Source organism: Diospyros lotus, chromosome 5 (assembly GCF_014633365.1).
Source record: "Diospyros lotus cultivar Yz01 chromosome 5, ASM1463336v1, whole genome shotgun sequence".
NCBI lineage: Eukaryota > Viridiplantae > Streptophyta > Magnoliopsida > Ericales > Ebenaceae > Diospyros > Diospyros lotus.
The window spans coordinates 35900060-35925287 of NC_068342.1; the positions used below are offsets into that span (position 1 = coordinate 35900060).

A 25228-nucleotide genomic window follows, 5' to 3' on the forward strand; every position below is an offset into this window, starting at 1 on the left:
GCCTTTAAGGTTTAGGGTTTTGGGAGTTAGGATTTTAGGGTTTGGGGTTAGGGTTTGGAATTTGGGATTTAGAGTCTAGAGTTTAGGATTTAGTGGTTTGGGGTTTAGAGTTAGGGCCTAGGGGTTTAGGGTGGTTTAGAGGGTTTTAGGGGTTAGGGGTTATGAGTTTAGGGTTTAAGGTTTAAGAGTTTAGGGTTTGGGTTAGGATTTTAGGGTTTAGATTTAGGTTTAGGATTTGGGGATTTGGGGTTTAGGGGTTAGGGATTAGGGATTTGGGGTTTAGGGATTAGGATTTTAGGATTTAGGGTTGGGCTTTCTTTTCCTGTAAATGAGACTTGTAGAGAAAAAGCATCAAAAGTGTCAACACAAATAAGCATACACTAGTGCACAACGACATCAAGAAAACAAACACTACTCTCGGGATCCCAACAAATTTGAGACGGGGTTGGGTTTAGGGGTTAGGATTTTAAGATTTAGGTTTTTTTTTTTTTTAGGTAAGATATATTAACAGAAAATCAAGAGAAAGTCTACAAACCACACTAGGGCATCCCCTGCACACACAAAACACAAAACTAGGGCATAACTAAACTTGGTGTCATAGACGGCACATTGAACCTGGTGTGCTAATTTGGACGCAGACCGCTCCTGCTCCCGAAAACATCAATTATTCCGCTCTCTCCACGGACAAAAAAAACCCCATCCGAGGCAAGAGGCCACCGTAGCTCATCGCAACGCCCAAAGATGGATTCACTCATGACTACAATCTCTTCATGCTGCCTACGATCTCAATTGGTTGCCTTCATAAAATATATCCTCTCCACATTAGAGCACCCCACAGTCTATTAAATTTTGCATATCCCAAATGATTACTGTCTTGTGGATGCATGGAAGATCTTAGAAACTAAATAGTGCTCAAATTAAAAAGTTTCATCATAAACTTCATACTGGACTTGATCATCAGGGTTGTAAGGCATCTCACACTTGCAATACCTGTCATATAAAGATAAATCACAATATTTTAATTTCTAAGAATCAGAATTCTCAGTTTACATTTATCATAAAGAAACTAATAGCTTTCTCATACAACATATTCAGCACTATCACAATTCAAAAAATTAGATTTCTTTTTGTTTTCATATTAGATTTTAGAATTTTTTTAGTTTTTATATTTATTATATTCGTTTGGATAATTGTAACCTGAAATTTTATCTCTTTTAGTTGAACTCTAGTGAAAGAAATTTTGATTTTTTTAATTTCTATTTTACAATTTAGAATTTTTTTATCTTTTATTTTTAATAGAGTTATTAGAATAATAGTAACTTGAAATTTTTTTTTAGTTTTAGTTAGTGATGTAACCCAAAGTTATTGATTCGGAATAAAATTAGTGAATTCTACCCCTGCTCAAATCTCTCCCCCCCCCCCCCCCCCTCTTTGTGTCTGTCTCTCTCACACACACACACACACACACAAGTCTCGCGAATTAAACTAGCGGGTTTATAAGGGGTTCAAGTCCAACATCACACATTTTTTTCCTTTGTTTATAAGTGTTATTGAATCTGATATCTGCAAGGTCTTATTGTTTTCTAAATAAAGCAACTATTATAACAAGAAACAAACAATTGTAAAAACAAATAGGAAAAACTACTGTAATCTGCTCTTTAAAGATAGCAATGAGAAATTATATATCCAGATTCAATTTGCTATTGTAAGAATGGAAACAATTGAAAAGGTAAAGGCGCTAACCACAAAATAATGAACAATCATTTACCCACAACGAGGCTTAATTTACTTCAATAAAACAAAACAAAGGAAAGAAAAATAATGGTCTAGGGGTGAGATTTGAAGTCCAAGAATATATACGCGCACACACAGACTAACCAAACATAAAAGTTGAAGATAGCACATTCCACAATGTGAATAGCATATGAATGAGAAGACTACAGAAGACTCTGTATGATGAGAATGGAACAATTACCATCTTCTAAAGCAACAACAGGATGGGCACCAGTAGCATAAACTTTCTTTGGAACAGCCCAATCAATAGCAATGGATCTTTTATCAATTTCTTTCCCATTAAACTTCTGAATGGCCCGAAAAGTGGGTTAAAGAAACATGAAATAATAAAAACAAGAAAGGCCCCAACAGTATTTCAAGTAAATCACCACATACTAAGTTACTGATAGTTACAAGACAAGCTTACAACCCATAGATGCACGCCCTTGAGAATGAAAGCGTCCTCCTTGCTGAACACCCAAGATATAGCATCATCTCCTACACTTCTCGACTACAGCCTACGTAAACCACCTCAATAGGAGATTCACCAATTTGAAATCCATGAAGAACAAAATTAACTTGAAAATTGACAAAATTGTAACTGGTCCACAGTTGTAGAAAATGTTAAAAAAAGTAATTTAAACAACTTTGACTGACAGACTATATGACATGCCAAATTACATATGACTGATATGAGGCAAATAATTCATTAAGTACTGCACAAATATACCATCCAGTTCATGCAGCAATGAGCCCCCCCCCCGGGCCCACACACACACACACACACACACACCAAACTGGAAAAATATGGAAAGAAACATGTTATGATTACCTTAAAACAATTTTCTACAAATTGGAGTTGTGTAGGATTGATGATGCCAATCAGAAGGCTCGACAGTTGCTGCCTTGCTGGGCCTGTTGATCTTTTAATATTATAGCTGCTATGAAGCAGAAGGTTGAGAGGGGCTAAGTGTTCTAAGTGTTCCATGGATCGACATGGTTCAGATAAATTAGTCCCCTTAAATGTGCCACCTTAAGGATCCTCCAATTTTGCTTTTATTTGACCTGTCACACAAGTTGTAGAATCATCTGACACTATGCTGCTTTTCAGAACAAAAGAAGCAGATACCTTTGGTTGGTTATGAGCTTCAGTAGCAATCTGGTCCAGTTGGTATGGAACCCCTGCAAGTAACGCAAAGAAACATAAATTATATCAATTTCTGTACATACAAAGCATCATAAACTGCACAGATTCTACTATGGCAAGTGTACCAAAAATACAGAAATTTGTGAAAGAACGATCAAGTCAATAAGAAACACAATCTTGAAACATACTAGCCTATCTACCTGCCTAAGATTTCTCAATGCATAATATCCATTGCTATCTTCAAACATTTCAATATACTAAGGTCATGCTTTAAGGATGATCCATATAGTAATTACAATGCAGTTAAAAGTACACGGAATTAATAGAGAACTAATTAGAATGACTTCCCTCCCTAACCATTGCAAATCAACCTTATTTTCTTTTCTCAACTTATGTAGAATCAAACGTGGCAATTAGAAAAAGGGATGTAAATCCAAAACTGCTTCAGGGAATGAAAAAGTCATACAAAGAGTAAAACATACAGCTTAATAGTTTATTTGCAGCAATAGAATCCATCAGCCATGCAGGTTTCACTACTGGCAACCCACCACTAGAGGATCTGGAATAAATTACAAACAATGGAAATTATAGAAGTTCAAGAAATGCTAAATTATTACTTTAGAGTATCAAACTTAGACTTGACTGCACAATGTGAACCTCAGGTTCTTGATTTTACAGTTTGGAAGGCTACTGCATGTGATATGAGTAACAAGATGACTTGACAAATAGCTGTCCACGCTTTAGCATATATCCTCACAGCACCTGTTAAGATCCCACAGAAAAGAACATTTTCAAGTTTTTTGGCAGTACCGCTGTGCATTTATGAAGAATGCCAAGTTCATCAAAACCTGACTAGATGACACGGTAAATCCATCAACAAAATTAGAAACCCCTTGAAAAATAGGCTTCCCAGTTCCCACAATTTGAACCACAATTAGAAGAACTAAGCTACAGAGTCAAAATGTACCAAGAAACTACTAAAACCAGATGTCAAAACACATCAATATGCCTTCAGATTGTCAGTATGATCAGGGGCCAAAAGAGCATGAAACAGACACACCCAAGAAACTACTAACAAGTAAAAAGCCAACCAGAAGGCCTCTCTACATATGAAAAGAAACAAAGACAGAGATATGCTCAACTATTCCGACCTATTTGCTAAGTGTCAGGATTCAACTTTGAAAATCCAAAAACCCATCAAATACAATGGATAAAACGTTTAAAAATTCTCACAAATTTGCAACAGAAATTATTTATTCCCCAATTCTTTTCTTCTTCAATTATTAAGTTATCTTTTCCAATTTTTCGGAGATGCCACTAATTTGACAGTAACAGCATATGAAAATCATCAATAAAAGCAATGAAAGGACATAAAATTCAATCAGAGCAGATGGAGAGGGGGGACGTGCCGAAATCGGAGAAAGGCGAATTGCAGCCAAAATCGAAGAGCCAAGGCATGCCTAGGGTTTTCTGAGTAGTTTGTTAACGTTGCTGCTACTCGAAGGGTTTGGAGAGAGCGAACCGAAGCATCGCTTCGACTTGGCAGTCGAAGATCATTCTTCGTGGCAATCTGAACAAATTGGGATTGAGAGGGATCTCGGGGTTTTTGAGCCGTTGGAGGAAGGAAACTTGCTTGCCAGGCAAGATTGAGATGAATTATACTGGAATCGAGAGGAGATCTTGGAGATTTTCAGCCGTTAGAGAGAGCAGAGAAACAAGCTCGCCAAGATCGTATTTAGCCCAACGAACCCGCGATTTGAAAGAAGCGGCAATTGGACCACCGAACCGTGGACAGCTTTTGCTCGTGAAAGTCCTAAAAATTACGCCCATTATATCTTTTTTTTTTATTCTATAAGAAAATACCTCTTTTTTTTTTACTGTTTGGTCAATAAAATAATTTTCCAAAACATTTTTTCATATATTTTGTTCACAAAACCAAACTTTAATCGTCAGTGAAGCGACACCTAATTAAAAATATATTTATTTAATTTTTTATTATTTTAAATTACATACACATTATATGATTAATTATCTAATTTATATTAATTTTTTTTTGTCAATTTTCAATTTAATCATGTTTTGAGAATTAATTTACTTTGACGTGTCGATGCTAATGTGACAAGATAAGTTGATGCATCTTATTGTTGACTTATTAAGTCAAAATATTCTATATAGGTTGGACATCGATGTCATTTTAAACTCAAAATCGCAATTTAGGATTTTTGCTTATGAATAAAAGCGATGCGACAGGAGCACGATGATTTAGGGGCGATGCAACAGAAGCACAATGATTTAGGGGTGATGCAATGGAAGCATAAAGCAAGCATTTCTCATTTCTCTCTAGTAACACGACGACACGACAGAAACATGTTGGGAGTAGGTGTGTTAGCTTCTTTCTCAAGTAACTCGACGATGCAACGAAAGCATGCCAGGATGAAAAGCATGTCGGATTGGGTTTTGGGTTCTTGTAGTTGGAAGCACGGAGTAGGCAAACCCAACATCTCTTGGATAATTTAATAACGTGACAAAAGCACGCTAGACGTTGGCTGCAACCAACATATGTTATAAATTTATAGATTTAAGTGTACAATGAGTTTTACTAATAAGTGCATTAGATATTTGTTAATATCTATGTTTTTCAACACCTAATACTTATAATACTTATATGATTGATAATAAATATATCATATTTTAAAATATTTTATCAATTAATAAAAATACTTAAACACTAAAAGTAAAATATTTTATATTAACAAAATTCTAACAGTATGATACGAGATTAACAAGCACAATAAAATCTCTTTAAATTCGGTGATTTTGAAAAACGTGGAACAGAATATTTGAATTTTAATAAATTATAAAAGTACTTTTGTTGATTTCCACAATCAATTGCCATGCTAAAAATATAGCATTTTCAGAATTTTTCTACACAACAAGACACAAATAAGAAAACTAAAAGTAAAAATAGAAAATCATAAACAAACAGGTCTTTAATTTCTTTTGTTTTCTCCAAAGGAGAATAACTCAAAACCAAAAACTGGCTAAATGCCAGGCATCATCCGCTAATACGTCTTCTATTGAAACTCCATCCTAATTAAGCATTCATATCATCAAATAAACTCAGTAGACATGCGTACAAACAGCACAACACAATATAGATATTCTTAATTCAAGAGTAACCCAAAATTTCAAATTCACAAAATCTGGTTACTTGCATCAACTCCTCTCCATGAGGAATCAACAGCAGAGCCACAAAAAGTTACTATGGGATGGGATTATGACTCAAACCATCTTCTAAGCTGTCTGGAACCTTTGCTTTTCACTGTCGATTTTGTCAGAATTATGCTGCGAAAACTTGGATTTTTATTGTTCAATGAGCTTGTCAAGTTTGTCCACCACATCTCGACCCTTGTTCTTCGTCTTCTTTCTTTTCGATGAACCAATACCTTCCTTCCGTTTCTCAGCCTGATCTGGGAGCTTCCTCTTCTTATTTTACAGATCTACTTCCTCTGGTGATCGGATTTTGGGAGCATTCCTTACCTTATTTCTTATTTCTAGAGCGCTTTGCTGCTTTGCCTCTGATGAAAACATGTTTCCGGTTCCTCTTGCGGAATTACCAGAGGAACCGGAAACAGCTCCTTCCAATTTTGGCTTTTCCACTGCGTCTTCTCTTTCAATTTTAAAAGCATTCAATGATCTATCATCCTTATCTTTAGATTTACGTTTCCTAGAGTTCTTCTGTGGATGAGAATCGGGTTCATGTGAGAATCAGTATTTTGCTCCAAATCTTCTACATGATCCCGCGAACCCTTTTGCTGAGCTTGGAGCCTACTCTTAACGGAGCTTCAGTGTTTGGACATTATCAAGAGCAAACTATCGGGACGATGTTGAGGACCAAAAGTTTCTGTAAAGTTTCATGTATGAGTTATATCAACAGTATATTTTTTTAAGGCGTTAACAAATTTAAAGTCTCCAATAAATGCAGAAACCCAGCAGTGAACCACCAAAAAACAACATAAGCTCAAGTTGAATACGGGAGGACACTAATTACCGGCTTGCCAAAAGAAAGGAAAGCATGGAGTTTATTCAACTAAAAGAAAACGATTACCAGGATTGTTGTTAAGAACTCTCAACGCAACAAGTGAATGTTGATGCTCGGTAAATTCCACAAATGCAACTCCACGTGAGTGATTCTTCGCAATAACTTTCCCTTTCTTTGTATTCTTCAATAACTTCATCCGCATGAGCAAAAAACTTAAGAAAGCTACTATATCAAGTATATTGCACCTACATGGATGGCAAAACTCAGTAACTCAGGGTCTTACTGACCAGTCTAATCATGGGTTTTTGCTTGGTAGCTTGGCTTGTAACTGCCTCTAAACAAAAGCTTCTTTAGTGTGCAGAATTCTTACGCATTAGGCTCTTCCACGGAGTGTGCACAAGAGCGGTGCACCAACAGCAAACTATGGAGCAGCATCATAGTTAATGATGTTAAGAAACAGCCAGGACCAAACATATGTTTTTCCATATTTCTATGTTAGTATTTGCAGTATTCTCGAGATTCTTCTGTTATTGCATTTGTCTACCATCCTATATGGTAACCCTAAGAAAATAATTCTAAATGATAGCATTGAATTATTGACATATGTTTGTCTACCATCCCTATATGGTAACCCTAAGAAAATAATTTTAAATACATTTATTGCAGTAAATGTATTGACATCATTAAACCATCATCAAGACAAGGATTCTTAATGAGCTGATACAAGTCAAGACATCTGACATCATTAAACCATCATCAAGACAAGACAGGATTCTTAATGAGCTGATGCAAGTCAAGACATCTGAGTGATTGCTTCAAGATAGCTCGGCATAGATTGCTAAAGATAGCTGTATTAAATATTGCTTGTCTGAAATCTTAGAAGGAAGAGGAACAGAAAGTACGAGATGGACATGAAGAAGCATTTTTCCTTGCATCCTTCACACACTTATTCAATTCACCATAAAATGGACTTCTATGTTCAGAACAGAAAGAAACAGACATGTTTAGATGTCTAGAAATAAAGAAACTAGAAATGAAAAAGGATAAGCAGAGGCGGCAAAAACCCACGGGGAGGATTTACACAGATTTCCATGCATGCGGAAAAGGGTAATTTTACCCTCTCACCCAAAAATTCAAATGCTCTCTTTGGTATATCTCTTATCACAACGAAAAATATTGGTCTATAAGGTATGACATGTGATACTGTTAATTCAACAAACAGAACCCTCTCTTCCTCCCATATGAGGGAATAGGTTTAATGAAGTATTTTCCATTTTTATCAAGAAAAACAAAATTAAACCACTTTTAGTACTTACAATTGGCGCTTTGACGTATCACTGGCCAAAACTCCTTCAGCAGCTGGAGAGTGCCCGCCCTCAACTATAAGACCATCCTGTCTTTTTTTTTTTCTTTTTTTTTTATAGAAAAAGTTGAGATATATAGTACAGAAAGTAGATAGCATATAGGCCACTCAAATTGCAAAATGACAATATAACAACATTTTGTCCATCAAGGGAAGAAAGTAACAACTTAGGGAAATGGTCATGCTCATCCTTTTTTGCCTTCTCTTGTTCCTTATCCTGAGTTGATTTCTTGTCCAAAGCCCTGAAAACTTCAACTGTCTTCCTTTTAGAAATATTCCCAAACCAGTTGCAGCATTGGCTGCTGAAAATGATGCATCAGCAGCATCAAATGTTTTCAACTTGAGAAATCCAAGAAAAGAGATTCCCTTGGTCACAAAGCACACGGTAGAATGCCTCCAAATAATATCAAGAAACATGAACCCGTGTTAACTTCCACAGCCCTAGCCAATTCAGAAAGATCAGGGGAAGGGTTCTTGGACTGCACCATCTAACCAGAATCTCACTCCACCATTCACTACCTAAAAATGATACATCTGAAGACCCCTTTTTGAAATATAATGATACATCTGAAGCACAAGGCAACTCTCCAAAGATCCAACTCATAAGGGGTTCGGGTCCAACATCACACATTTTTTCCTCTGTTTATAAGTGTTACTGAATCTGATATCTGCGAGGTCTCATTGTTTTCTAAATAAAGCAACTATTATAGCAAGAAACAAACAATCGTAAAACAAGTAGGAAAAACTACAGTAATCTGCTCTTTAAAGATAATATATATCCAGATTCAGTTTGCTATTTTAAGAATGGAAACAATTGAAAAGGTAAAGGTTCTAACCACAAAATAATGAACAATCATTTACCCACAACGAGACTCCATTTAGTTCAGCAAAACAAAACAAAGGAAAGAAAAATAATGAACAATCAAATAGAGAATAGATGTTTTATATCTTTATATGCTAAGCATAAACCACGAAGACGAAGTGATGAAGAACACAGGAAATAGAGTAATTTTAAGATACTGTTTAGGGATTTACTTTGCATAGAATTAGGAATTTTATTATGTTTAATTCCGTTTCCTACTTGATTTATTTTCTTTTTTTTGCTTTTCTAGTTTCATACATTACTCAAGAGTGTGAGGAACAAGTTAGAGCTTGGAATATTGATTAAAAACTGTTATCACTGTTTGTAAAATTTAATTGTTGATCTTTCTCTAGATTCATTATGCACAAACATAACCACCATGATCAACCTAGAGACCTTTCTTACCCTACAATGTTTTGTCCATTACTTGAAAACTCTTTGTCAATACTAGAAATGCACAAAATACTTCCTATAACATCACAAGTCAGAGAGAAACACATTCACTTTCAAATGATGATAATGTTTTGGGTCAAATTTTTTAGTCAAAATGTAAGATATATCCTACAAAACCTATTACAACTTAATCTTAATAAAGAGCCAAAACCCATTTCTTCCACATAATTTCGTTGAGTAACTTGAAATTTTAATTGTTTCTTTTCACAAAGATGATGGTGATCCTTTCGAAGCAACATAGAAAAGCAAAATAATTATCAATCTTATTTTATACTTAATAATTTTATAATTAATTCATTTAAAATATGTACAACAAATTTACCTACATTATGTAAATTTAAGTATCATTATCTTATTTCTTTTACAAAGCCAATTATCTTATAATATATTTTTTTTTTGTCCAAATGTCTTTGCATGCTATGATAATATCTCTTAAGTGGATAATGATTTCCACACCTTATTTCATGAAATCTACTGGTGAAACATTATTTCTAATCAAATGAAATAAGCATAATCTATATCTACTACAACAGAATGCATGCTTACTTTAGAGTTGGCTCAACCAACTTGAGGGTTTTAGGCAAAAAAGTTTGTCGGGACCTTCTCAAGAGTATTAATTTTTTATGTAAAAAATAAATAATACATCTTTCTACGAGAAAATTTCATCATTTCATTAAATTAAAAAGAAAAAAAGTTGAAGTTCAATTAACTACAAACTATGATAATATTTTAACGATAGTGGATTTTCAACAAAAATATAATCTCTGAGAGATAAAAGAAACCAAACAACCTATTACAATATATAAAGAAAAAATAAAAACTAATTTTTTCTTGAAACTCTAAGAAGGTTGATGCAAGTCGAGCAAAAAGCTATCCATTCTTGATTTTACTGTAGAAGGAAACAAAACAAAGCATTAAACTGATAGCATTAAAAAGATAAAGTTCACCAATAATGAGCAAATTTTCATTTCACAAACTTGTGTTGAGCTATGTTCAACTTTATGTAAAATCATTTTTTCTTAAGTTTTGAGATACAAAATTGTTGATTAAATCTTCATAATCAAGTCTATCTAATAAATCATGTTCAATGGATAATATAGCTAATCCATTCAATCTTTCTAGCGATATAGTTGACCTCAAATACGACTTTATCAACTTCAATTTTGAAAAACTCCTTTTTGCAGAAGCCACTGAAACTGGAATTGTAAATAATATTCTATAAGCAATATATGCATTTGGAAAATTATCAACTCTTTTGATGTAATGAAGAATTTCCATTGGGCTATTTTTTTCCTCTTGAAACGTTTCTCTTAACACTCTCAATTCTAAAAATAAATCTAAACCATCTATATCAGAAAGTCCATCATATTCAAGAACATTTTCAAGATTCAAACAATACTCTTTTAAAACATCCTCATCCATTGATTTTAATTTCTTGAAATTGCATAGAAATCCAAACTTTTTTTCATATATTCCAAATTGTTCAAACCTACTTCGAAGTGAAGAAATGACTTGATCAATCATGTAAATAAAATAATCAATTCTAAAGGATTCTTCAGCAGATTGTGTTTTATCATCATCGACATTTTCATCAAATTGTTTTTTCCTACGAATCACATGTTTTTCACGAAATATAGGTTCTACTTCCATTTCATTTGCAAGTTCTTTAGCAGAAACTATAGCAGATTGAAATCCTTTTTCCTTATAAGTTTCAAAAAAAGAAAGAAGATCTTTTAATTGATCCATAGCAACATCAATATGCATATCCTCACTTTGAAAGCTCTTACTAACTGAATTAACCGCAAACAAAATATCATACCAAATAGTCATGCCCAACAAAAAATCAAAATTCTCTAATTCATTCATTGCAAGACATTTAGCTTCACTCTTTATTTTAGGATCATTACTACTTTCTGCTAATTCAAACAAAGCATCTTGTATTTTTTGAGCTTGAAATCTAATTGCCTGGACACTTTCAATATAACTTTCCCAGCGAGCTTGTGACAATGATTTGACAGTTAAATTTGATACGTTATCCTTTAATATTTTCCATCTTTCGGGTGAAGAAGAGAATAATGAATATATACGTTGTAGAACTCCAAAAAATGATACAGCTCTAACACAAGAGGTGGCAACATCAGAAATTACTAAATTAAGACTATGGCAGCCACATGGTACATATAATGCTCTAGAATTTATCTCCAATAGTCTTTTATGCATATGCCTTGTTGCTTTCCCTTCATGTCAGACCCATTATCATATCCTTGTCCTCTTATATCATTGATATCGAGTTTCAAATTTTCAATTTCTCTTAAAAGTTCACTAAAGAGACATTTTTGAGAAGTGTCATCCATTTTTAAAAATCCTACAAAGTATTCTTCAATTATTATTGGATCAGTTGAAATATCCACACACCTTAATATGATAGACATTTGTTTTTGGTCACTTAAATCTGGAGTGTAATCAAGTATAATGGAAAAATATTTTGCCTCTTTAATTTTCTTCAAAATCATACTCTTAACTTCATGTGCTAACATCTGTATCAATTCATTTTGAATATTATGTCCCAAGTAATGATTATGAATTTCACCATTTTAAATACGTCGGACATGTTCTTGTAATACTGGATCAAATTCAACTATCATCTCAATAAGACTTAAAAAATTTCCATTATTCACATGATAGATCTTTTCATTAGTTCCACGAAAGGCCAAATTATTTTTAGTTAGAGCTTTTACCACGACAATGATTCTTTTTAAAACATTTCTCCAATATTCTTTTTCTTGACTAATTCTTACTTGCACATCCCTGTCAATTTCTTTACTCTTAGAAAATCTCACTTCTAAATTAAACCAAGCATTCATGTTAAGTAAGTGCTCGTTACTTGTTTCATGACTTTTCAACTTAGTACTAAGGTTTTTCCAATCTTTAGTTCCTTCAGTGCCAAAATGGCTCCCACTATGTTTTGTACCAAACAGTTTGCAACAAAAGCAATAAACTTTGTCAAAATCCTTTGAATATACCAACCATCTTCTATCACAAGTTTCCCCATTTGATAGTCTCCTCGTATAATAAAAGGTGGAGAAATGCCTAGAAGTTTCATCCTTAGGAAAATCTCCATCAGTCTCTCTAATTAGACCTTTTTCGACTAACAAGTCTCTTAACTTAATATCAATACTTTCCCATCTTCCCGGATCATAAATATTAATAGAAACATGACTCGCGTTTTTGTCAAAGTCCTTAGTTTCCACGTTAATTTTCTCTTCTTCTGTATTTTCTTGACATTCTCCACTAGCCATATTATTATCATAGTTTTCATCGTTATAATCCTTTATAGTTTGTTCTACAATCATCTCATTATCTCCTATTTCATTTAAAGTTGTGTGTTCAGCTGTTTCATTACTTTGACTATTTAGATCTCTCTTATTACTCGTGATAAATTTTTCAAGAGCGCCTTTTTGAGATTGAATCAAACTATCTATTCTTCTCTTTTTCTTAAGTTTCTCATACCCTGATGCATATTTTCTATTTGACATATTAATCCGACGATAAAAATTAAACAATTGAGTAAAAAGAAAGGTATCACCTGGAAAGTCTTATAAGCTCCAAGATATAGCAATCCAAGATTTTTCGAAAATCCAAATTAAACTCTTCAAGTGATTTTCTTCAATGATGATCAAATCAATTGAATCCTAACATGAACCAAAATAAATTTTTGAGTGTTAATTGAATAAAAATCAATAGAATCATAGCATTCAATTTTATAGAAGAATATAAAAACAAATTGGAATTCAAAAAAAAATTATGATTTTGGAATTGATGATTCTAGAATTCAAAACAAAATATGATTTTGGAATTCAAATTGTGCAAAATTGCCTTTACCCTTTTTAAGAGGAATTGATTCTGGAATCTGGACTATATTTGTAGTTTGTGCAAATTGCAAATAGAGGGCAGCATGGAAGCACTTGATATCTGTAAAAAGAAGATGAACAAAGTTAAATAAGACCACTTTCGAAATAAAGATTAGATTCTAGAGATAAAGAAAATTAATTTATACCGAAACACAAAGTAAAAGAATAAGAAGTAAAGAAGATATGATACAATCTTCACATATGGGTTTCTGTGTATCTATGTGAAATTTGGATTTTATTTTGGACTCAAATTTTTCTTAATAAAATATTTATTATTAAAAAAATAAAAATATATATAAATTGCAAATTTTTTGGGCCTTTGTAAATGCGAGGCCTTAGGTGGCCTGCCTAGAGGCTTCATGGTCGAGCCAGCTCTGGCTTACTTAAAATCTTTAGTTTATTTGTTCAAAGGTTAGTTTTAACTAATTAGTCGGTAGATAGTTTACTCCTTAGTTGGAAAAGTTGGTTGAGGACTTAAAGGCCGTTAAAATATAATTTTCATTAGTTGGTCACGTGATGTGTATGTGATTTCTAATTCTAAGAGTGAGAGGGGTTAAAAAAGTATGGTCATTTGCATCACAACTCAAAAAAAAGAATAGGATGAAGGAGAGGAAATGACAAAATTTTAGGTTGTGGTTTAGCAAACTACCTAAAATTTGATCTTCGAATTGATAATAGCTCTAATAGATAGATTGTGGAAACATTTGCTCAATAAATTCAGAAAAGGAAAAATCAGCAATAACATGATGCAGACACCCACATTTATAACAAAAATCAGCAAGGGAGCAATAACATGATGCAGACACCCACACAGATCGCCAACTTTGAGATTGAAACCAAGTTTTAGAGGAGAATCAATCCTCAACAAAACCTCTAGGAAGACAAAACTTAAGTTTCTAGTTGAAGATTCCTCCTTACTTTGCGGGAATGATCGTATTTTTGTTGATTATTCTGCTAAAGATACCACCACATGTCCCCATGCTAAGGGAGAAAGGAGTAACATCCAGGAGCAACAATTTCTTAACATCTCCACCAAGAATGCCATCTTGAATAGTAGCTCCCATAGTAACTGTCTCATCCGAGTTAAACCCTTCTTAGGCCCTTGCTAAATATTTCTGCAACCAACCACTTCTTGCACGTATGAAATACAATTCATACCTACTACAAGAAGAACCTCATCCACTTCCTTTGTTGTTATGCCACATCCTTCAAATAACTCATGCATAGTTGCCTAGTTTTCTCAATTAAATGGTTCACCAAAGTCTTAAATTTTGACTTGGCCAAAGTGATCAAGTTCTTGGCACTAAAAATATCAACTATGATAGACAACAAGTTGATTTCAGTTTGCAAAGTAGATGACAGTACAATCTTAGTCTTTAAGGAGCATCCTAAAGCCTCTAGAGAGCAAGCCTGTGTCATAACAAGTAAATGCTTTCAGTTATTTTGAACGAACTCACCAAAATGGGTCTAACCTTGCCCTCCATCAAGGCAATGCATGAGTTCCTAGTACCCAAGTTAATACCGATAACATCATTACTAGTAGGCTTTAAGCTATTTGAAAATGCAAAGTGTAGAGATGGAGGGAGAGGTCGATAATGGGTCCCTATGAACCAAAAAATTGAAACCAAATGAGTACACAACTGGATTGTCTTTATTTAAGTATTAACTACTTATAGTTTTGTATTTGTAATGTATGGAATATAATATCTTACAAAGTATAGTCTCTTCCATAAAACAAAAAAAAAATTCATGAAAAATGAAAGGAAAACAAGATGAAAAATAAACTAAAGAATGTAATTAAACATGCATTCTATTGTAATGGATATACAATATGCACATTCCCTTTAAGTAAAATGAAGTTCCGCAACTAAATTTTCATGAAGGCACTTCAACAAAGAAAGGAATATTATGAGATGAATGGGCCTCGTAAAAGGAATAAGATAATGATATTTAAATTTACATGATGTAGGTGAATTTGTAATACATATCCTAAATTAGTTAACTATAAAATTGTTAGGTATAATACAATATGACTGATAATTATTTTGTTTTTCTAGGCTGTTTATTCAAACCCAATGCTCACCATCTTCTTTCCGAAATGAAATAACTAAATTTCAAGTTACTCAATGAAATGATGTGGAAGGAACGGGTTTTGGGTCTTTATTAAGATTAAGTTGCAATACATTGTGTAGGGATATATGTGATATTTTGATTAAAAGGTTTGACCAGAAAACTTGTGTTATACGATTAGAGTGTGAATAATGTATTCCTCTGACTTCTGATGCTGTCCAAAGTATTTTGTGGATTCCTAGTATTGGAAAAAAGGTTCCAAGTAAAGGGAAAAATGTTGCTGAGTAGCAAAAGTCCCTAGCTTGAACATGGGGGTAGATTGTGCATAATGAATCTAGAGAAAGACCAACAATCGGATTTTACAATTAGTTATAATAGTTTATCCACTTCAAAAGGATGTGAGATCGGTAGAAATGATGATGTTGAAAATGGTACATCTACAATGAGAAAGAATCCACCACCAGTAAGCTCGAGGGAAGTAATATAGTGTAAAGAAGAATGAAAAGAATGAAAACGAACCTGAAACACAGGGTGAAGATAGCACATGTATTGGAAGTAATGCGGATGAGACACAACATCGATTTGACTATCACTAAGTTCAGTACGACAAAAAAGGAGATGTGAGACTAAAATGAAGAAAACCTAGCAAAATGGAGCAGTCTCCATACAGTGTGGGGTAAAGATGAAAAAGGCTTGTTTCTCAAATTACTGACAACAAATTGAACAAGTTTCTCACAACAAGACCAAATGATGCAAATTGTTTAAAATATTTAATTTTTTATTTTAATATTATTACCAAGTATATGCAAGAATTTTTAAATATTTGGTTACTTTTTCTTTAGTGTGGTGGTTCAAATGTATGGGTGGACTTCGGAATGAAAGGACTATTACACTGAGTCCAAATGGATGATTGACTTCAATGATAAACATGTTATGCTTTTTTTTAATATTTGTCTTCATTTGAAAAATTCATCATTTGTTATCTTAGGTTATTATATGGCATGCAAAGTGTAATATCCCAAAATTTGAAAATAAATAATTTATATTGTTTGAGGAAATAGGAATGTAAAGGTAATTAATTAAATTATTATTTATTATTTATTGTATTTGTGGGTTTTAAGGAAAATAATAAAATAAATTAAATTGAGTGAATTTCTAAAAAATTTGTGGTGTAAGTGTAATAAGTGGGAGTTAAGAATAGGGGTGCATCTGTAATTGCTGGAAGTGTTGGGTGCTGCTGCAATTTCGGAGAAAAGGGTCGCGGATCACTTTAAAATTAAATCGAGGCGTATAGATGTTTAAAGCAGTGTGTGGCGCGGTGGTCGCGCGCGAGGAGTGCCAGAGGCTGGACGTGGGATCGAACCGCGGGGGAGGGTTTTTTTGCTGATTTTTTTTTCAAAACCAATAACGCCCAAAACGGCGTCGTTTGGCCTTAGGCGGTGGCCTCCAGTGGCTGCCTCCGCTGCTGCCACGTGGCTTCCTCCCAACCACTCATTTTTCACCTATTTTAAGCCCATTTCGGGCGTCTCCGAGCCAGCAGAATCGAAGGAAAAATGGGAGAAGAAGGAACAGACGCACAGTGAAGAAAAGAGGGAAATTTTGGGGGAAAATTTTAAGATTTAATGTGGTTGATCGCGATTTAATTAGCCAGGTACGTAAATAAATATGTATTAAATATTCTCTACGGTTAAAATTTTATTTTAGGCCTAATTTTATTAATTTTGGAAGTTTAATCTATTTACATCGTGTATTAATTTGGTGATGTTTAAGTGTGAAAACACTGTAAACGGCTAGATACAGGCAAGCTCTCATCTACCCTTGCGATTTTTTTCTATTTTATAAACCCCTCACCTTTTCTTAACTCATTTCGATATCGCGTATTAATTATATATATATATATATATGTGTGTGTGTAAACACAGTGTATGGCGTGAAGGCCACTGTGTGTGATGGGCAATGAAGTTAGATGAAGTTAGAATAAAAGAAAAGGAATTTATGCCAATGTTTGTATATTAGGATGCGTTAAGTTAATTTTATTATATATTAATTAATTAAGTATATATATATTGAGGATGTTATTGATGTAATATAATTTAAATCAAATATAAGACTTGTCGGGGTTTTATTTACGGTGTGCCTACGTGGGATTTTAGGCAGTTAAATTATTTATATTACACGGTTAGATTTAATTAAATGCGAGCCAAGGTTTTATTAATCGCTATTAAATGTTTTACTTCGCAGCGGGAGTGCAAGAAATGCAAGAAACGGCAGTGTAAAGGCAAGCTCTTAACCCTCTCCTCGTGCTTTTCAATTCCCATGAAAGACCCTGTGATTTCTCGTATCTAGTCTTCTCCCTTACTTTGTCTTGGCACTTAGCCTTATCTGTTGAATTATTATTCATTTGTTTTAATTTAAATTAAATCCGAGGCTTCTACCATTTTATTTGTTGTGAGCCTATAGGGGTTTGTACCGCCCCCACTCCTTTTGGGAATGATGCCGGACCCAACTTGGGAACTAGGTTCCTAGACGGACGAGTTTATTTATGATTTTATCGGGCTTATTTACAGTTTTTCTCGGATTTATTTATGGTTCGGTTAAAGCTATCGAGCAGTAGGGCAAGGGTCGGTTGTTGGTGACGCTGGGGTAGACTATTATACGGCCCTGATGTGGACCGTCGGGTGGACACCCCTAGTCACTGGCCGTTGACCGGTGCCGGGCGCTGCTGACTAGTTCTGCCGGTATGTGATTTACTGCATGATTAGATATCTTGTATTACTGTTCATGATTTGATATACACATGGGTACGGGATGCATGTTGGGATATTCATGTATTGAGTATGCTTGGACACGGACATTCTAGCTTGGTTAGGTTGCATCCAGCGCGGCATATGCATGGCGTGTGGTTTACTATGTGGGCGGAGCATGACCTGATGCCTGGATGTATGGGCGCCTTGTATCACGTTGATGCTCACTACGCCATTGCATTTCTATGTGCATTGCATGGATACTGGTAGTATTTAGTTCTCGGACGAGAGTACCGTTCCGAGGGAGCCTATGGCTCGGTTGTTGGGAGTACCGACGAATACGGGTGACGGGAGTACCGACCCGGGATTGCGCGCGCAGGTTTGTGGAGATATTTGTTGCCTTTCAGGGCAGCGGCAGGTTTGTATGGGACTTGGGTGCCATGTGTCTTGTGTGGGCCCCAAGAACCGGTATGTGCTTTTATTATGCTCTACTATTGTATTGTAGCGTCTCATGACTTGTGTGTACCTGGGGGTTTATTTTGGGAAGAGTTTTCTGGTTATGTTCAGCCTACAACCTTTCTTTCCTTATGCTTGCTAAGTCTCTCGACTCACTTTGCTTTCTATCATTCCAGGTAGTGCCAGCGTGGTCCGAGCAAGGGAGTCAGCGTCTAGCGGCCGAGTCGGTGTGGTGTACAGGCAGTCCCGTCAATCTCTGTCAACTCTGATGGTTGTGTAGGGTCTATTCTCTTATTGTTTGTATTGTGCCAGGTCATTTCTCGAGTCTCGTGTGTGTCGGCACAGGAGTTTGTATTCTTTTACTTATCTTGTGACCGCTATGTTAGCAGGGTTACCCGTAGTGCATGCATGTGTTTAACTTCGCTTCCGTTGCTCTTATTTTTAAGTATGCATGCCAGGGTGGTCTTTGTCTCGTGTTTCATTATTTTTCCCCTTCCGTAAGTGCTCCCGTTCAGATAGTCCGGACGGCTGGGATATCCGGGCAGGGGTGCTTACACAAAGTGTTGTTGAATTGCCAAAAGATCATTCAAGGAAAGGTCAAACGTCACATATTTACTCATGATTTTGCAATCTATGTAATCATTTGAAAGTATACAAAAATAATTTCAAAATGGTTGTTGGAATGTTACTTGTGAAATTTGTAATCTAATTTATAACATGTAATTTTAGTTGAAAGTTATTGGGAACAAATTCTACATATGAATTAATCTTGGAATGTTGATAAAATCAAGAAATTCATTTGTCTAACAACACTTAGTTACAAAACATCATTGAGTGCAAAATGAGTAGTTGTAAAATTAAAATTTTAAACTAATATTAATATGGTTGTATATGTCTATAGGGGGATTTTAATAGCTTCAGCCTGTTAATAGCTTCGGCCTGTTAATATTAATATGGTTGTTTTACATTGACACACATGAAATAATTGACAAACACAAGCTATTAAAATCCTCCCTTATACATGTATAACCAAATTAATATATGTTTAAATTTTCAGTTCTACGACTCACTAATCTATACTCAATGATGTTATAATTAAGTGTTTTTTGACAAATGAATTTTTCTCTATTCTATCAACATTTCAAAGTTAAAATTCATATATAGGATTCACACCCAAATCTCAAATAACTTCCAAATAAATTAAACGTTATGAATTAGATTAAACATTTCACAAGTAACGTTCCAATAACCAGTTGAAATTATTTCTGTATGCATTCAAACACTTACACATTCCACAATATCATGAGTAAATATGTGATGTGTGAGCTTTCCTTTACTAATCTTTTGGCGATTCAATAACACTTTGGGTTCCCTATAATGACCTAAGATAACAAATGATAAACTTATCAAATAAGACAAATATGACCCCAAAAAAAGGTGTAAATTACTTCCCATTGAGGTCAACCATCCTCTTGGAACTCACACTGTAATAGTCTTTTCGGTCCCAAGTCCAGCATACATTTGAACCACTACGTTAAAGAAAAGGTAACCAATTATTCTACAAATCTTGCATAGACTTGGTAATGTCATTAAACTAAAAAAAAAATTGACTACTTTGAAATTTTGCATCATTTGACCTTAGTGTGAGAAACTTGTACAATCTGCAATCATTAATTTCAAGGACATTTTGTCAACTTTTCTCTCTATTTCATTCTCACATTTCTTTTTTTTTCATATGAACGGAAAGCAATATAGTCAAATCAACATGTTGTGTATTGTTCAAACTGCTTCCAGTGCATATAAACATACCATTTTCAATGTCTTGATCTTGTGTTTCAATTATGCTTTCATTCTTTCCTTTTCTTGTATACACTATATATACTTCTCTCAAGCTTATTGGTGGTTGACCATTTCTCATTGTAGATGTAGCATTGTTAACACCATCATCTCCCCCAATCTCATATCCTCTCAAATTGGATAAGCTATTATCACTATTTGTAAAATTTAAGTATTGATCTTTCTCTACATTCATTATGCACAAGGGTACCCACCATGATAATCCACATAGGACTAGGAGCCATGTCACTAAAGCCATGCTAGATGTCAACGCACTAGTCAATGCACAGGATAATCTCATATTGCCCACTACACTAAGGAATCCAGATCCGAGATGAATAATGCTCCCTGAAACACTCAAAGATAAGCAATGTGAAAGAACCCAATCCAAGTAGAAGATGGGCATCGAAGTATCCTCTAGGCTAAGATGGAGCTAATCTTTAGATAGTGCAGTTCAAGTAGAAGAAGGTCTTAGAGCACCTATATGATAAGTCCTCATCCAGAGGCAATTTACATAGGATAAGCCCTCTGTACAAGGCAGTCCTTGCAATCCAAGGGAAAATAAGTCCAAATCCAATATGGACATAGGATAGGCAACATTCCAAGTCCTCTTGGTGCCATGTGTCTTAATCTCCCTAAGTGCCAAGCACAAGGTAAGCCATATTTATCCGATAATTAAAATCCAAATCACTCTTGAACTTTACAAAACCAAGGGAAATCAACTAATCCTTTGTAACATGGGCGAGGTTAACCAATTCTCTCCATGGTCCTTATAACGAAGCTCAATTCAAAAGGTATGAAAAGACCTCAAGTGGTGAGGGGCAAAGATATGATATATTATACTATCTCAACACTCTATAAGCTATCTCGAGAGTTCTTTACTAAGCATTTGAGTGGCATCTTCCCAATCAAAGCCTGAGGCAATCATTCTTGTTTCATGTATGAAGGAAATGCGAGGCCAGGCTAGTTGGGGACAAGGTCCAAATCCCACGAGAATATTAAAAATTCAATTAGTGACCAATTTTGACATCATCATTTCAGATTTCCAATCTTGTAAGGTAATCTTATCTATCAAAGTGGTTAAACTACTATTTTTACTTCTATTCTCATATTTCAAATTTCTAATCTTGTAACATGAAGAAATGTTTTTGTTTCCACTCTACTCAATGCACAAGAATTCATGCATATTTTGAATAGCCTATTCTAGCTCATCATTTTTTATCGTTGCCCTCCTAAGTTAAGTCTTTTACATAAAGATTAGAAGAAAATCTAGAAATTAAATCATCAATACGCACACAAAATATTATATTTTATTTAGGTTTCTATTGAAAATTTCTCAAAGTATGATTTTTTGTCAAAACACAAAAAGTGGAAAGCTCCCTACTTCAGAAATCTAAATATCAAAATTTTCATTTCCATTTCATTCTATCCATTCTACTTCTGTTAGATTTTGTATTAGTCTAGCTGTTTAGTTTCGGTAAAAGGGCAGGATTCTTAATTGGGGAATGATTGTATTCTTATATTTTATGAGTTTAGAATATAACGGAAATATCTACTTTTAAGTTATTTCCGGATAGGCCTTGTATTCCCTTATTATTGCATTTCCAGTCCTTAAGTTGTAACCGCCTCTATAGATAGAGGCGGATAGCTTCTGTTGAGGCACCTAGAATTCTTTATATTGTATTCGCACACGGGAGTTAGAGAATTGAGAGAGAGCTAATGCTCGATCCTTGTATTCTTGTGAGAGAGGTTATTGATTCTTAGCATAAGTGTGTGCGAGGAAGATATAGGAGAGGAAATGTTGTATTCTTGTTTCTTCGATAGTGGATTATGTCGGCATCTTCTGGCAGTCTGGATGTAGGGAAAATTCTTGCGCGAACCAGGATAAGTCTTCTTGTTTATTTACTATTATTGCTTGTTATTGTGTTCTGTTTTACATTTCTTTTGTTTCTATCACCATCGGCTAAGGGTTTGGGTGTGAGAAGAGTGTCTAATTGTGTGAGGAAACTGATTCAAGACTCAACAACTTCATTTGTAGATTTTTATTTCATCTTAGGAAAATGAAAATCGGAGTTTTTGATTAAAAATAGTATTATTTTTAACAATATTATCAAAAAAAGTATTGAGTTGAAACAATTTATCAAATTAGTCTTGGGGCATAGTGGCATTGCTTGTGTGGCATTTGGGTAAGACAAAAACACTCTTGGAAAGCAAAGTGCATTTTTTCCTTCAACATTAAACGCTCTTGATAAAAGCACTTTTTTTTTCCTTTTGGCTTAAAAATGCTTCTTCCAAGTGCGTTTTAAAGTTAAACTTATAGAAAGGCACACATTGTCCAACCTCAAGTCAATATAAGTAAATGACGGCCAACTTTTGGAAAGAGTAATGTTATTTATCTAGTCTAGAGATGAATTTCCAATCTAGTTGGCACCTTTTCATTTTCTAATGAAAATGTACCAGCTAAACTAGAGATGATCAATCTCCAGTCTAGATAAATAACATTACTTTTTTGGAATGTGCTCTTGATTTCTCAAGTTACACATTGTCAATAACATCCCAAATTATTATTCATAGAGAACTGTGCTTTGGTTGTATTTGCTGCAGTGCATGATCTTCCACGCAATAGAACCATGCAGTGCATATTGTTTACTTGACTTACCTACAAAAATCTCTTAGCCATAGATAAAAATGCTTGTAGGAATAGCGTTTTTAAGTCATACAAATACGCTTTTTGGGAGAGCCTTTTTTTTATCTTGTTGCCATGCAAGCAACCCCGCTTGCGTGATGGGTACTGCAAGGTAAATAGTTTTAACCCAATACTATTATGATAACTTAAATTTAAATAATGCTATTTTAGTTAAAAGCTCTGACAATGATGTTTGATTTTGCTATCAGTTTACAAAAAAATGTAAAGGAAAATTAAAAACAGTGTTTGATTTTCAGAACCAGTGTTCAATCTTTCTTCTTTTTTTTTTTTCAAAAATAGGGTATAATTGTGTTTTGAATTTTATTAGACCTACAAAATTAAATAAAAATAATTAAAAAAACAAAAACAAAATTTCAATCTCACAAAAACATGTCACGCCGTAATGGCAAGCAACAAAAATTCACATGATTCATTGGAGTCACAAAAATTCATGAAATAATCCAGGAGAATGTAAAAATTCAGCAATTGCATGAAATGATTTCAGCAAAAATACAACAAATGCATAAATTCAGCCCAGGAAAAAAGCACGGTGCATCCAGAAATTTAGTGAATGCAATAAACGTTCATCGCAACAAATATTCAGGCATCAACAAATCAACTGTCATTGATGAATAAGCAATACCACACATGACAAAATACCTATTAGATAGATTACATAATACATAAACTGACATAGATTATATATTGATTCGAGGTTACCTATGGACGGATTGAACCAGAGATCGACTCGTTGTGTGGTAGGTTGGACAGATTAGGCTCGTCTTGGAGTGAACCAGTCTCAGAGCCACAAATCAACAATTGGATCGTCGTGTCGCACACCAATGGGAAAGGGGAACAGCCTCAGGGTCGAGCTAGCAAACAAAGAGGGATCGAGCGACAATAGCTAACATTTAGGCTAGAAAGCTACTGGGTTCCGAGAGAAGGAAGGTGACAGGGTTTTGAGATCGAGATCGAGAACGAGAGAGAGAGAGAGAGTAAAAGAGACGTTGGAATTGTAACGGTCTTAATGCGTCTTCGCCCTTTTAAAGGAAAGATAATGGTAAAAAAGTAATATATCTTGCACTTTAATTTTTATAATTTTTTGGTAATGAACAAAATCAAGCACAGCTCATACAGCAATATAATTATGGATGGATGGATAGTAACTTGATATAAATTTAAAAAATATTTAAAATATTCAAGAGTAAATTTGTGAGCATTAAAACATTAATTTATTGTGATGTGAACATATTTTTAATTTAAAAAAAATTACTGATTTTCATATTAGAATAAAATAAATAAATATAAAAATATTTTTTATTCAGATATAAAAAATAACTTACATGGAAAATCAGAGCATGTTCTTTTTCCTGTTTTGAGATTGCTTTTAGTTTTCAGTTTTCCAAAATAGTGAAAACATGTTTAGTTTTATATTTTCAAAAATACATTTTTTGAAATAAAAAATATTATAAAAAACTCAAAATAACAAAAAATTATTTTTAGTGTTTTCAGCAAAAACATGCTAAAAAATCTCAAAATGTGGAAAACGAATAGCTTCACACATTCTTTCTTTGTGCACTCGCTGTCTATTCCACCATTTCCTCGTCATCTCCATTCTCTAGGCGGCCAGCTATTATCGATGCCATCAACAGCCAAGGCCTTTCCGATCATCACATTTATGTCATCATCGCCATTCAATAACCACTGTTGAGGCCCGACCACCGTCTCATTCACCTCTACGCTCGCCCACTGTGAAGTGTTACAACCAATACATCTCTGACTCCTCTGTGATCTTTGACCACTGCCATTTCATCTTCTCTACCCTTTCTGTCTAGATCAATTTTCTCTCTTTTTATTCTCATCATTGTATATTTATATATATTTG

At 34.3% G+C, this 25228-nt stretch overlaps 1 protein-coding gene and 1 long non-coding RNA gene across 5 annotated transcripts; both read right to left on the reverse strand.

Moving 5' to 3' along the window:
- Nucleotides 1–245: 245 nt before the first annotated feature.
- Nucleotides 246–3684, reverse strand: LOC127801346 (uncharacterized). Of its 2 annotated transcripts, XR_008023011.1 has the most exons (5): nt 3578–3684; nt 3403–3479; nt 2606–2955; nt 1976–2291; nt 246–990 (listed from the first exon to the last, which is right to left on the reverse strand). It is a non-coding gene; the product is annotated as an uncharacterized LOC127801346 (long non-coding RNA). The 2 variants fall into 2 exon arrangements; XR_008023010.1 differs by having other exon boundaries at nt 1976–2955.
- A 2372-nt stretch (nt 3685–6056) lies between these two features.
- Nucleotides 6057–24324, reverse strand: LOC127801345 (uncharacterized). Of its 3 annotated transcripts, XR_008023008.1 has the most exons (5): nt 24064–24324; nt 13227–13332; nt 7250–10529; nt 7029–7152; nt 6057–6824 (listed from the first exon to the last, which is right to left on the reverse strand). XR_008023008.1 is itself a non-coding variant. In XM_052336358.1 (2 exons), exon 2 carries the CDS (start codon nt 11858–11860, stop codon nt 10640–10642), a length of 1221 nt encoding a protein of 406 aa, XP_052192318.1. In that variant the 5' UTR covers nt 11861–13332; nt 24064–24324; the 3' UTR covers nt 9411–10639. The 3 variants fall into 3 exon arrangements, 1 of the variants encoding a protein (XP_052192318.1); XR_008023009.1 differs by lacking the exon at nt 13227–13332; XM_052336358.1 differs by lacking the exons at nt 6057–6824; nt 7029–7152 and having other exon boundaries at nt 9411–13332.
- Nucleotides 24325–25228: the final 904 nt, after the last annotated feature.